The 15,644-nt window shown below is 32.6% G+C and overlaps 1 protein-coding gene across 1 annotated transcript in view; it reads left to right on the top strand.

Annotated features, from left to right (window-relative positions):
• Positions 1 to 12,165: 12,165 nt before the first annotated feature.
• Unc-115a (actin binding LIM protein Uncoordinated 115a) overlaps positions 12,166 to 15,644 on the top strand; it is a 34,722-nt gene continuing 31,243 nt past the window's right edge. The window contains exon 1 of the mRNA XM_089178638.1: positions 12,166 to 12,410. Coding sequence (XP_089034764.1) covers positions 12,407 to 12,410 — 4 coding nt within the window. The 5' untranslated portion in view covers positions 12,166 to 12,406. The remainder of the gene's footprint in view (positions 12,411 to 15,644) is intronic.

Consider the following 15,644-nt stretch of genomic DNA (forward strand, 5'->3'; position numbering starts at 1 on the left):
CTGTTATCGTATTTTATTAAATTTGTAATTTTCTCTTTTCTATATAATGCAGTTTAAAAGTATTCTCTAGTTACTTAATACTTGTACTTGTATTTTTTTATTTTTTTATTTTTTGTAAATGTAAAATCACACATTTAAATTCAATTTTATTGCAAACAGTAAATAGAGATTTGATAAAAATAAATAGAAAATTCAATTTGAAAAGTGCATCTGAGAATTGGACGATTCATATGTCAGGCTACTATATATCACTTGATTCTATAACTAATATAGTTTTCTTTTTGTTACAGGTGATCATCGTTGGATTTAACAACAACACCTTTGAAATCTTTTTCTATTTGAGTTTCTGTGAAATTGTTTTATTACATGTATAATGGCATTTCTGAAGGCACACTTTAAAACTTTCTTTTATTTACGTACATATCTTTTTTCATATTATTACGTATATGTTATTGTTTTAATATTCTTTATATTATAATTTTGATAATATAATTGATCTACATTACAGCAGTTAACAACTTCATCGATAAATTATTATGTATTATTATATGCTTTCCTAATAATTCTGATATAATATATAATACTTTGTTTCTTTTTCTATCTCTTATCTTAAATTTCTCATATTTAGAATTTAATTATGAATAAAGTGTCAATAGCACGCTATGGTAATATTTAATTCGAAAAATAATTAATCATAAATTAAATAATACGTTAAATAATAGATAACTAAAATTCACTCGGATAGGAAAATCACGACACCGTAGGAATCTCATTCTCTTTCTCTCTCTCTCTCTCTCTATATATATATATATATCTTCCTTTTTCTCGTAATATTAATTAATAAGGCAACCTCCGTTGGACGAGATACTTGCTACTAATTAAGAAATACCTGCCGCCCGCTCTTTTCCCTGCTACGGGGGCGAAGAGGTGGAAAAATAAGAGGAGAAATTCCACACAGCTCTCTCCGGCACTCTTGAAACGAGGTAAACTTAATCCTCGCCCAAGTTAAACCAACTGCTAAGCTTTTCATTATGCCAGAGTGTCGGAAAGGAGGAAAATACTTTTCTCCTTCTCTCTCGTTTACGAACTTGCAAAAGCTCGTCGTTATTATCGAAAACGCACCTTCTTTTCCATTCCTATCTTTTTATGTATCTCATTCGTTTAACATCATTTCATTTCATTTCATTTCCATTTCCATTTCCATTTCTCTTTCATTTCATTTCGGACTATACACGTTGCTTGAGAAAAAAAAAATAATTATATTTCAATTTATATTAAATATAAATAATACATCAAATTTAAATGAAAATCAAATAAAATACAATTTATATTTTCTATTACTTTTTATACCATAAATTATTAAGAATATTATAGGTAGAAACAAAATATATTGAAGTAAAAAAGTAATTCGACAAATAATTAAACAAATTAATCGTAAAAAAGAAAAAATCCGTACAAAAACGCAGCAGAAACAACTTTAAAACTACGGCAAACGTAAAAAAAAAAAAAAAGAAAAAAGAAAAAAAAAGGAAAGGATGAAAAGTTAGAGTTGATACGCGCTAGGAAAAGTCATGGAAAGAACCTCGAAAAGTTTTACGAGCGAACCAGACGCACCCAGAATGCCTGCTTTGAATTGCATCAATTAAAAAAGGGCCGTTCCACAAAAATTCCATAACGCGAGGGAACGGGGGGAGGGCTGGGCTGGGCTGCGTCAAATGTCCACGTTTGCCACCTTTCCAAGCTTACCCGGATATTTCCGTACCGTAACCTACCGTAGCGTATGGTGGGCATCATGGTACTGCGGTACTGTGATCGTCAACCTTTTTTACCCTCGTTATTCGCACCATCCACTACTCTTTTTCCTATATCTTTCTATCTTTCTCTCTCTCTCTCTCTTTTTATATTATGTATCGTTCGTTATACCTAGACCACGTTTTATGCTTTTACAATTCCTTCGTAAAAACACTATTTCCAAGTTTTCTTGTCGTTTCTTTTTACTATCAAAAATTAGGAAACCGGGTATGCAGTTTGAATACGAATTCTGCAGTTTTATCTTTTTCTTTTTTCTTTCTTTCTCAATCGACTTTTAGATTATTTTTATTACACCAGCATTGTTTTATCGTTATTTGAAAAGGTTTAATAAATTATTGCACTATTATTTCCATTTATTTGACAAAAAGTTTAACTCTATTCTAAAAATAAATTATAATTACAAATATTTGTCTATTATTATATTAGTATTAATACGTCTATAATAGTTATTTTATTTATTATTAAACCTTAAAATATCAAAAATTGATTATTTTATTTACAAATTAAATATTACAAATCAAACTTTTATTAAACATCAATTTATCATTAGTATACATACATGAATAAACTTATGAATAAATGAATTGTTTTAATTAAACGAAACTTAACTTAATTGCTATCGAAGAAACTAATCCGCGAAAGAGAGAAAGAGAGAAAGAAAAAATAAGTTTAATTACTCGCAATGTCTATTTAAAAAATAAATTAATTCTCAGCTCGTGGATCTGAAAAACAATTTAAAGGTTTCACGACTTGTTAGAGATGGTGGTGGTTTCGATGGTGAGGTGGTATGAATGAGGAAGCCTTTGAAAAAAATTCGAGAAAAGAGGAAATTCTTGTGTGTTGACTTGTTTTCATCCGTACCATCACAAACGGGCAATACTTTTTACCCCCCCCCCCAATTCTACAATGGCGTAACTCAATTTAGAAATAAACAATTTAACCTGAAGCAGAGAACGAGCATGGTGTGCCTAGCAGCAGATCGCTTTCATTCAACGAGAAAGCCTATAAAACATTTTTATGAACTTGCCGGAGGAGAGTAACTTTCTTTCTCCTCCTTCACCTCCTTTCCCCTTTTCCTTCTTATCGTTTAACAAAAGAATCTCGCAAGTTCTATAACCCCCATCTTACAGAGTTTCGTTATTAAACACAAGTCAGTTATAATAAAACAATGAAAAATATATATTAAATATTCTTAAATAATTATTTATCGTTAAGTTAATAACTCGTAACATATAATTAATTAATTAATTAATTATTATATTCTGCTTACTTAACCTCCGGCAAAATCAATAATAAATCCACCCTTTTAAAAACAAATATCGTAATGAATCCTAAACATCATAATAAACCTAACAAAAAAAAAAAAAGGAAAAAAAAACAGAAAAAAGAAGAGGGAAAGTAACAAAAGTAAAAGTAGGAGGAAAAGGTGGAGGGGTAGGGGGAGGTATTAGAAAAAGGATTCTCCAAGAAGAGAGAAGGCACTCAAAATGAATCGAGCAATCTTGACGTCCTTTGTATTCGGCAACTGGCACTTGTAAATATAATTACCCTTCTCTTGGTCCCTTCTCTTTCACTCTAACAGTAGTGGGGGTTCAACTCTGCGCAGGACTCACCCTCTCCCTCTCCCTTTCCCGTTCTCATTCTACCTTACCCCGCGTTCTCGCTAATTTGATTCCGCGGTTGTTTTCACCCGCGCCTCCACCACCCCCATTCACCCCCGTCCTCCTCCTAGCAGTGGTGGTGGTGGTCCCAGTGTTCTCGGCTTCGCCCACGCATTGTCTCTTGTCTCTTCATTCAAATTACCCTCGGGTTTCCCATTCTCGCTTTGCTACAACCCCCTCATCCCCGGTAACTTTCTCTTTCTCTTTCTCTTTCTCTTTCTCTTTCTCTCTCGTTCTTTAGTCGTCACGAAACCCCGAGAGCATTTTCGCTCTTATTGTTGCGGTTTTATTGAATCCGCTACGGCGGCATTGTCCGTTGCGCGAGCGAGACGCGCCCGGGCCCTGGGTTTTGTTGAAAGAAAATTGGCGCGCTTTTCGAAACTACCCTGTTGCCTCCCCCCATCCTCTCTTTTTCTCTCTCATTCTCTGTACTCGTCTTTAAAGAAGAATTTTCTCCCTGTAAAACACAAAACGACACCATCAAACTACACCAAAGTCCTTGCTTGGTTACTTGCTTGCTGGCTTGCTTGCTTTTGCCCTCAAACGAAAATTTGGTAAATCGAGTTTTACGGACTCGTAAGTGTGCCGAATGACGACAGTTATTCAACATTTCATTTCTCTCTCTCTCTCTTTCTCTTTCGTTTGTTGTTATTCTTCTTTTTTCTTTTTATTTTTTATCCCTTTATCCTCGTTCGTCCGCAAAAAAGAGAGTGAATTTTCTCTTGAACAAAGGAAAGGTGAAATGTGGTTTTAAATTCTAGGTCTTTTTTTTGTTTTAACCCCCAAACCACCGGCGTTTTTCTCTTTCTCTCCTATTTAGTTGACTTTTGTCAAGAGTAAGAAGCCGTGACTAACGATCGACGTTTCTACGCGTAAACTAATTTCACCGCTTTCCAAAAGAGAGAGACAGGGAGAGAAATTCTTTGCACGGTTTTATCTCTCATTTTGTGCTTTGTTGTTTACCTTTTTTTTCTTTCTTTTTTTTTAACTTTCTACACGCTCAACCTTTAATCCTCATCATATCACAATTCTCATTATTTAACGTTTACATACCTAACTCTTGGTACTTTATATATATTGTTTTACTTCGACATTTAAAATTACCCAGGAAAATAACGTTAAATGCGAATAAAAAAGGATATAATATTTCGTGTTTTTAACAAAAATCTATTCTAAAATCAAAACTACGAATGAGACTACAACGATAAACGTAATATACTTATATAAGGATAATTGAAATTATTTCGAATGAAAATAAAAATCAATTTAAATTTCATATTATTTTCTTCATAAAACATTGCATTTTAATCGTTGTATTCCACTATGATGATGAATCGAATAATAATACAAAAAATAACAAACATGAAAATAAAAAAATAAAAATCTAAAGGTATAGGAAGAAGAAGGAGAAGAATAAGGGGTGTGTAGCATTTAAAAGGCCTCTCTGTTCGTGGCAGATACTTTGAAGGAAATAAAGAAAAGAGAAGAAACGGTGACTCGAATTGGCAATTTTCGCGATGTTACTTTCCCTCTTTTGTACTCTTTTTACTGTTACTATCTTTCTCTCTCTCTCTCTCTCTCTCTCTCTCTCTCTCTTCTTTTTTTCTCTCTCTAGGAATACATAATTTCGTTTCGAAAGGGGATAAAAAAAGGGTGCTTAATGGCTGGCAGCCTCGTGGCTGTTGACTCGTGTAATGAAATCAAGAGTAATCGAGAGGGCGATGGCTTTTGTCAGGGATGCATGAATTTCGGCGAGCGACCATTAATTATTCGAAATTAAATATCCTCCGCAGGCTTTAATTAAAATGTTTACAATGTCGCCCGACCGGATTACCGTCGGCGTTTTACAATACTGTTCCTATAGGTATGCACCTATATATATATATTTTATACACGCACACATACACACTCACGCATATATCTATATTATTTATATATCTGTGTATGTTGTGTGTGTGTATTTGTGTAGGAAGAAGGAGGCTAGGGGTGGTGTAGGGGGTGGTACACACGCATAAAGATTCTTTCAAATATCGTACTTGTTATAAATATTATTCCCGTTTTCTTCCATTACTATAGCACGTAATGAATTCCTCATTTATCGCTCAATGTCATTAATCATTTATAAAATACGAAATAATTATTACCCCACAAACGACTACCAACGAAATTTCTACTTCTGTTTAAAAAAAAAAATAAAAGTCTAACAAACGGTACTTTCGATTACCTTTTCTGCTATTCTTATTAATTTATAATGAATGATATTTATTCGATTAAACGTAAGAGAGAATGAAACGAATAAATGCTTTCGTTCAATTCTATTATTCGGATTGGTTAAAAAAAAAAAAAAAAATGAACTCTCAGGATGATTTATAATTTCTTTTCGTATACTACAGTAATAAATGCATTTTTATCAAAACATTTAATCAGAATTTTCGTTGGGCAGTTTAAACAAAAACAATTAGTAATAAAAATTCTTTCTTAACGCGATTATGCAATGTAACATTTGACTAATAAAAATTTCTCATTCCTTTATTCTCATCCAACGTCTTATTCGTCAGTTTGAGGAAGCATTGTCTGTAGTCAAGCGTTGACTAGCACGAGCAAACGATTCTTGTTTGTTTTGAGAAAACAAAGGGTTTCTCTTAAGGGTTGGAGAAAGAGAGAGAAAGACTTGACGCTGTTTGATAGAAAGAGAAGAAACGATTAAAAGAGGCAATCCAAGAAATACCAAGAGAGAGTGAGAGAGAGGGATGGGGGGTAAGGGGTGAAAGGGTTTGAGAGAAAAGGGGATGCTCGAAAACAGGGACAGAATTATTACATCTTTTGTTCGGAGGCTCGAACCGCCCCATTTGCGGAATTGCGGATCGTGATCCAGCCGCGATTGTGACCGCTGAATGCCGCAGGGTCGGCCCTGGCTTTTGTTAGTTTTGACTAATTTCCACCTCCTATAATCTCCTTCAATTCGAATTTCAACGAGTCCAACTACGAGGAGGAAGACTTTGATCAAACTTACATATTTCGTCTCATTCTTTGAACTATTATTATTCACAATTGGTTAAAACACGATTACGATTTTCCACGATAAAATTAACAATTATATTTTTTAGATTTAAATATCGTCGATAAAATTCTGAAATTTGATTAAAATTAGAGAACGAAAGAGAATGATAAAGAAAAATTTATAAGGGTTAAGTTTAAATCTTAATGCTTATTCGTTGAGTGTGCATTACCATCTTCTTCCTATGGTACCTAGCATCACCATCACGACGAAAAAGCAACCACCGGTACCGTCGAACCGATTCCAACCCCTTAGGCGAGTTTAATTCTTGTTGGTCCCATCGGTGACTTTATCGCGAGAAATTGCCACAGCTCGGAAAGCGTCGTTACAGCATCGTTACCGTAAGAACTTACTGCCTACGTTCGTTGTTACGGCTAATGTTACCGAACTTGGTTAACTTTCAGTTTTACGCGCCGATTTGGATTAAGAATTTATGCTAACGGTCGAATTTTAGTCTCCTTCTATTCAACACGAAATACGAACTCGAGTCTACGAAATCTTTCCAAACAAAATCACATTCATTTTATTTTTTTATTAACATCTTTTCTTTATGAAAAACAAACATTTATTCGATTAAGAAAATTAGAAACTTCTTGTCTCCTATATCAAAAAATTATTCTACCTAAACTGAGAACAATATAGCAAATAATAAGGGACAAATATATTTTTATCTATGTGTGTTGAAAAAGAAAAACGAGTCCGAGTAAACTTCTTATACAATCAGACACCATATATACGCGTAAACACATATTTCAAGCATTTGATATGGTCTTCCCTAAGTCAGCACTTTTCCTCAAACAGTCAATCATATTAACGAAGAAGTACGACACCTAGGGGTGGATACTAAACCGATCTCAACTTGTACACCAAGACGACACTCTTCCAAACTTTTACCTTCGTCTTTATTCTTCTCATATAAACCTAACACCTACGTGTATTCCCATGGGGAAGTGGGGGTGGGAATGGAGTGGATGGGAATTGCACGAAATCTTCTTTTCTCTTACTCTTTCATCTTATTAATTATTATCGAACAAACTAAAGGACGCTAATTTCTTAACATTGAAAAAATAAATCAAAAAAGCTATAACAAAAAAAAAAGAAAAGATAAGAAGAGGAAAAAGAAAAACTGTTAGAAAAAAAATAATCTCTTGCAACCCCTAGCCAAACATTCATTCGAATTCTCATTGAGAAAAAGCAAGAAAGAAAGAAGGGTCATTTCAACCCTTCTCCTTTTCTTACTCGTCCCTCTTCAAGGCCACATCTCTTCTTCTTCTTCCTCTTCTTCTCCTTCTTCTTATACTTCTAAGCTAACGTGAATGGTATAATCGTGGCACGACTCTGATCCCATGGGAGCAGTTGTTCCCGATGCGATTTTCCTCTGCCAAGGATGAAACGACGAAAAGTTTAATGAGAGAGAAAGAGAGAGAGATTTACCATAAATGAGACTTCTATCCTCTCTCTTATTTTCTTACGATCTTCATCGAAAAACGAATCCTATTCGAAGTGTTCGCAATATCTGTTATATTTTAGTATCTCTCATTCTTAAAATGATCTGGTTTATAAAATCACCCCTGTACCTATACTTTAAATTAATGGAAATATACTTAATAATATATTTTGCTATAATTTTATACAATGAAAATAACAAATAACAAATTTGATGTATCTTTATAATCAACTAAACGTATTTGGAATACCAAATTATATTTGGTTATTATATATCGTTATAATATAGTTACAATATAAATAAATAAATGAAAAAATAATATAACCATAAATATTATATAATATTTATCTTATTACATAAATTTGTGATACGAGAAATACAAAAGAAAGAAAAAATTAAAAAAAAAAGGGTGAAAAAGATATGGAAACTGAAAAAGCAAAAAAAAATGATGAAAGAAGAGGATAAAAGAGTGAGAGATTTTGTAGGGTCTCGAATCGTAAACTCGGGCTGTGTCTTTAATGGTCCATCTTAAATATTAAAGGGTAGTCTGCCCACCGGGTAGCGGGTAACAATAAACTAACACTTATGTTAGTACTTCAATGGGACAATGCAAAGTCGCACCCTTGGCGCTAACGATCTCACCTCAGAGCTCCTCCTCCTCCTCCTCCTACAAATACACGCGTGTAACGTGTAAGAAATAAAACACCCCTTTTTTTTTCTTTTTTTACTAGTTGAAAGATACACTTCACTAACTCTCTCTTTTCTAAGATCATACCCAATTTAGCGTAAAGACAATTTGTTTTGAAGACACTACTAACTCTTAGCCCCGATACTTTCAACACTGTGTCCTACTTTTTCTCTATCTTTTGTCTTTGAACAATCTTTGTTTAAATATTCTTTATATACCTTGCTAAATGTTCATTACACGCGTTAACACTAAAAAAAATCTTATCAAAAATATTCTAAATTAATCCTTTCGAGCATTCAAATTACCTCAAAACTATAATATCATTTCTCATTTTAATTTATAATAATAAATTAATTATACTAATGAGACTACGTGATTATTATTATTTTTATTTTTATTTTTATTATTTTGTTGATTGATAAAATAAATAATTGATAATTATTATATTAGGTATAAGAAATATGAATAAATTATTTCAATTGGTATTAAACTATTTTTGATAATTCTAAAAATAAAATAAGATTTTTCAGTGTGAACGCGTGTATATTGGGATTAGTAAAATTTAGGAATGAAAAAAAGTCTCTTACGATTTCATAACTTCTCTTTTCAAAAGTAGACTTTCTCGTATTCCCATTAATATGCATATTTTACTTATACACGTAAGTAATATAAAGTGTAGGTGAATATGCTTATAGTATGCATACATTAATCAAATAACATATCAAATTAGATTTGACTTTTATGGATTTTACAATGCGAGATCTTACTTATAAGTACGTTTATGCATAAATAATACAATCATTTCGTTTCAATGTATTTATACGATAACCAGAAATAATGTTGAAAAGTAATACTTTACATTAATGTTTTTAATGTTCCCTATTTTCTTTTCAAAACGAATAATACAAGTTACGCGATAGTGCAACTCATAAATGATAATAACAATAATAATAATGAAAATATTCGTTTTTAAAGAGCGTCTACTGGGTGTCGTTAGAAAGATGACTTTCTTTCTTTCATATTTTGTTCTTTTCTTTTTTACTTTAAAAAGGAATGAAAGATACTGGAGTTTTTCGACGATCCCTCGTTGCTCGTACTTTCTTTTTAAGAATTTTTCTTCTTTTCCGCGACTAAAAGAGATGTATTAAAAATACAACGAATTAAAGTAAAAAAATAACAAAGCGAAAAATAACTGTGAGCAATCGAATTTACCAAATTTGTCAATTTTTGATCGTTTAAAATTCTTTTGATTCTAAATGTGAACAAAACAATCGTATTTTATTTACCATTGAATAAAAATGAATTTAATTTTCGAACAAGCTGATAGAATAACGTTTTATTTTCAGTAAAATAAAACTAATTTAAAAGACAATAGTAATATTTCATGATGAAAGGGGGTTATTGATAGAACGGAGTCGTATTATAAATTAAAGTGCTTTTAACAAAATCCAGGTTAGCCCGAAGCTATTCCACACACACACACACATATGTACGTACACACAAATACGTATGCTATACATATACGTATATTTATACAGGAACACACATGTAGATGCAAGTTACACTTTGCATGCTGCATTCCAAGCGACTTGCCAGCCTTGTTTGAACCGGTCGCGGTGCGAGACCACCGTACCGCACAAAATCCGAATGTATAATTAATTACTTTATCAATTAAAGAAACCTCAGGAAAATTTAATCACACTATGTTACAATTCAAAGACGAAACGAGACTTAGGATATTATTTTTGGATTATTCGAAAACTATTTTGTTCTGAATATTTTTCTAATTAAATCTTATTTCTATTTTTTTTTATTTTAATTTTTTAAATTTATTGTTTTTATATTTTAAATTTAATGTTTTTGCATTAACGATCAATAGACGTTAGAATACGAATGATCATCGACAGAAGTAGCAAAGCAGGCAACCGTAAATTCGATTGAAAGCTAGCAAACCTAGCAAACTAAATCATTCTCTCTGTACTTTACGTGAAACCGATGAAAGGACGACACGGTATAAACAAACACGGAGATCCCTATAAGCTCTTTGGTAGAAATTTAATGTACCCTAGGCTGTGGAGATACTCCTTTAGAATTTTAAATCTAACAGAAAAGTACAAAGATAAAAAAAAAAACTAGACTCTAACTTTAGAATCGATACGATGTTTTTAAACTACGATCTCATCTATTTACGATGTCTAAATAGATTCACAGTTTAATAGATTAAATAATACTACGATAATAATATTTCGATATTATACGTTATCAAAGTCACAAACGAATTTATTAATCAATTAATTAATTAATTAATTTAATAATTGTAATTGTAAAAAGATAAAATATAAGCATGCGTTTGTGTGTGTGAAGCATATCTTGCTACTAATTTTGATACCACGTGTTTCGATATACTTCACTGCGCATTCATGTCCATATGATCGATAACATTTATGTCGATAATGTTTGCGTCGGTAATATTCGCGTCGGTAGCATTCGCGTCGGTAATAGTTCCATTGATAATAGTTCCGTCGGTAATAGTTCCATCGGTAATAGTTCCGTCGGTAATAGTTCCGTCGGTAATATTTGCGTTGGTAATAGTTCTGTCGATAATATTTTCGTCGGTAAACTTTGCCTGGGTAATTCTAACATCGATAAATCTAATAAAAAGATAAGGCAGTACATTTTTTTATATTCTAAAAGAATCAACAAATTTAATGATTAGAAAAAGAAAAAGAAATAATAAATAAATCTTTCTATCAATTAAATTTCTCAATCATATTAGATAAAAAATATAAAATAGTAAAGAGATATCTCTCTTTTTTCTCTTTTGTTCTCTTTTTCATTTTTTCTCCATAAATTATTCTTTTAAAATACTAATAATAAAACAAAGACTAAATCGAACTTTCTCTATGCAGTAATTTTTTCTATGCAAGTAACTTATAATCTAAAAAATAATTTATTTAATAATGTTTTTTAAAAATGTTTATAAAGAAACGGAGCTTCTTAATATTCGGTGTTATTCCTATAAATTAAGTCAAATTTAAAAAACGCCTCTTATTAATGTAAACTTGTACTATATATTGAGAAGAATAAATTTGTATTCACGTTAATAATTTAATAATGAGACAGGAAGTCATTAATTAGTAGAATCTAAGAACAAAAGAGAAATACCTCATTTCTAACACAATTCTAATTAACATCGTGTGACAAAATAAGCGTCTAATGTAGAATTTCGTGCAAAAATTATTAACAATTTGGTTAAAATAAATGAAAAAAATAATGTCAAAGGAATCAGGATAATTTAGTTGCAAAACACATTCATGCAATTCTATAAGTATATATGCACACACATACGCACACATACGCGTGTATATAGGTAAAAAGAAAATATTTCAAATCGATTTTAACGAAGAGTATCGAATATAGTCGAGGGCACCCGAGTGCACTTGTTACGGCGTTGATCTTAGAGGGGAGTCGGTGTTTTGGCGCATGCGCATTGGACAGTAAACGGGTGTACTAGCACGCAATGTCGGACGTCGAGCGTTTCGTGGCACCTAGTAAGAACTCAGTCTATAGGTTTTTCGTGCATTACTGAGTGAACCCAACTAGCCTAATTTGCAATCGTTCAATAACAGTGTTAATAATATGATCGGTAATTTTTTAAAATAAAACGAGTAAAGGTTTATTGACGATTGAAGGAGGAAGTACTTCCTGGTTGGTTCATTGGTTGCTAGTCCGTCGCGAGGATGGGTGAGTAGTAAAAGGCGGAAATCGAGTGACTTAGAATGAATGCCGGTTGCCTTTTCTGTCTTTATCCTATCTTTCTCTTTCGTTTACTTTTCCTTTTATGTATACCCATCTCTCTCTCTCCCTCTCTCTCTGTTTAACTTTCATTCTTTCACGTTCGATGTTGCTGTTGCGACGAGTTGAACGTGTGCGCGCGTGCCGCGATATCGCTCTCGTTTATGAAAGAGAAAGAGAAAGAGAAAGAGATAGAAATAGAAGATAGAGGGAGATAGAATGAATAAAAAGTCAGATCTTCCGTCATTGTCATTCCCCCAGAATTTTCGTAGGCGTCAGCATAGTAAAGGATAGAGATAGTGTATATGCCTATAGGTGGGTGGGTGGGTGTGTGTGTGTGTGTGTGTAAGGAAGATAGCGGTACGCCCCTGCATGCAATTTTCACGCTTCTTTCGTAGCAACCAAGTTCTCGAGAAGAAGGATGCTGTTACTGTACCAAGAGAGAAAGAGAGAGAATAATAAGAAGAGAAAGGGCCGAACGTCGTTCGAATGGATCGTAAACTGTCCGAGCGTTGCCTCTTTTCCTCGTCCTCGTCGTCCTCATCCTCGTCCTAGTCCTCCACCTCATCGTCATCATCGTCGTCGTCGTCGTCGTCGTCGTCGTCGTCAACGTAGTTACTTGAACAGGGCCCCTCTATAAATAGGCGGGTGGATCCCCGTCCTCGTCGATTTGACGTTTTCTAGGGCGAGTCCGTGGCGCGTGCCTGTGTGTCGTCGTCGTTGTTTGCTTGCTTGCTTGCTTGCTTGCTTAGTTGTACTCCTAGTTTTCTTTTTTTTTTTTTTATTTAATTTTTCACTCCCTCCTCCTTTTTTATCTCGTATCATTTTTTTGTTTTTGTTTATGTTACTTAATCGTCATCCTCCTAATTCTCTTTGTTTTGTTTCTTTTCTTTTTCATATTTCATTTGCTTTCTCTTGTTATCTCTCTAATTTATTTTTTGTTGTGTGTTTAATTAGTCGACCATCTTTGTCACTTTTCCTTTTAGTTAGTCTTATTTCATTGCACGTTTATCACCTCGCCTTGAAGCGTGACCTGTATTTTCTTTCTCTCAATTTACAAGGCATCGTGTTTCCTCCTCGACTTGCCTTGCGACCTTTTCTCTCTTTCTCCCTTTTGTTTTTTTTTTTATATATATTCTTTTCTTTTTTTTTGTCCACCCGATATAACGAGAGAGAAAGGTTTTTCATGTTTAGATTAATTTTTTTTTATTTAAATGTTGTTACCTATATTTTATTTCATACGATTTTATATAGTAATAAACGAAGAAAAAAATATCATTGATAGCAGCAGCAACATTTCTCTTTTTATCGATGAAAAAAAAAAACAAATTCCCTTTCGTTAACATTTTCCTTTTACGATTCCACGCCCTTACGCCTGATATATACAGGATGATTCAATAATAACCACTATACTCAAATAATATCATCCATCTATTATATTCCTGTAGTTAACATTTTATCGAAGAAACGAAAAACGAAAAAATAAATCAATTATGTTTACGTCCTTGATTATGAAATATAATCATACGTTTAAATGACTCTAATAACCAATCAAACGTTAATAATTATTGCATAAGTTGTTCATAATTATTGATTAAGCCTGTATTTTTGCATTGGTAGTAAAAGAGAGAAAGAAAAGGGATATGAGAAAGTTTACGATACTACTCCTCCCACGCAAAAGTCTAGAAAGAAAATAAAATAAAAACGAAACAAAACTCTCTCCCCTTCTCTCTCTCTCTTTTTCATGCACTCACAATCAGTCGTTTCACACCAGTCGTCCATTGTTTTGCACGCGTCTCGATTTTCGTATGGTCGGCTTTTAAAAGAGTTTTGTAGACTAATCTTCCTTCTCTCTCTCTCTCTCTTTCTTTCAACACACACACGCAACACGCACATTCTATCACTCACTAATTTTCTCATTCTGCCCTTTACTAATTCTTTCAGTCTCCATCCCCTTTTCATTCTCTTATTCTTCCTCTCTCTTACTCTATCTTTTCATAATTCTCTCATTCTATCTCTCTCTCACTCTATTACTAATCTCTAATCTCTCTCTCTTTCTCTCTCTTTCTCTTGTTCTTTTCTATTGTGATTATGCGCGCGCGCGTATACTAGTTAAGCACGCGTATGCGCATAGAGAAATAAAAAAAAAAAGAAACCTCTATCAGGAGAAAATGAGGATATCGAAAATTAAGGTTCTATTTAGCATTATAAACAATGTTTTTATTAAATCGGCTTCAACATATCCGAGAATATTTTCTTGACGGTTCGTTGACCGATAAATCATCCAACATATAATAATCTCCATGTGTTTATTATTATTTTTCATTATTATTTGATATCACCCTATATACATATGTTAATCGCTAAATATAATTTGTTTCGACCTGTACAAATGTTTGATTAAATTAATTACAAGTAAAATAAATTGTGCTTGAATTTATTTATTTTTTATATCGCTCGATGATAAAAGAAAAATATAGCAAATGGGTGAAGGGGGAAATACAATTGTTAATAATTTGCATAATAAATAATAAGAATTCGAAATAGTAGAGAATGGGTTTTGAAATAATCGTAATCGTCGTTGTTAGTTATCTAAGAAAGCTTGCAAATACTTGGAAATCCATCGTGGGGGATTTTAAGATATGCAGAACGTGCGCCGGACATTCACGGATGTTATTTATAATTCACGGCATCGTGACTGTTGGTTATCCGCTTTGCGTATATCGTGTAGCTATACTCTCTTCGGCTACCACTACTCGCACTTATCTATCATCTATCATCTATTTATCTTGTCATAAATCAATCGAGGAATCCGACCTTTTCGAAATAATCGAAAGTGAAAATGCTTTTTATTTTTTCTTTTTTTTTTTTTTTTTTTTTTTAATTTCATTTCAGAACGAATTTTCAAACATAAACAATTTTATCTGACAGATAAACGTATATAGATAATAAAAAAAAATGTTTTATTTAAATGATCTAATCATTGAGACTACAATTTCAACACGATTGATCGAACGATTGGGTTTTATATTGGATTTATATTTATTGTATAATGAGAAATTATTTATATGTCTTTTTCTTGTGTCACTTCCCATATGACTTACGACTAATAAGAGTTAAATGTACATGAATATATATGTTGATACATAAAAATAATTATTAAATGTTAAACAATGTGTAATA

The sequence above is a fragment of the Polistes dominula genome, unplaced genomic scaffold, assembly GCF_049000335.1.
Source record: "Polistes dominula isolate Pdom_NZ unplaced genomic scaffold, Pdom_raw_medaka contig_11, whole genome shotgun sequence".
Taxonomy (NCBI): Eukaryota; Metazoa; Arthropoda; class Insecta; order Hymenoptera; family Vespidae; genus Polistes; species Polistes dominula.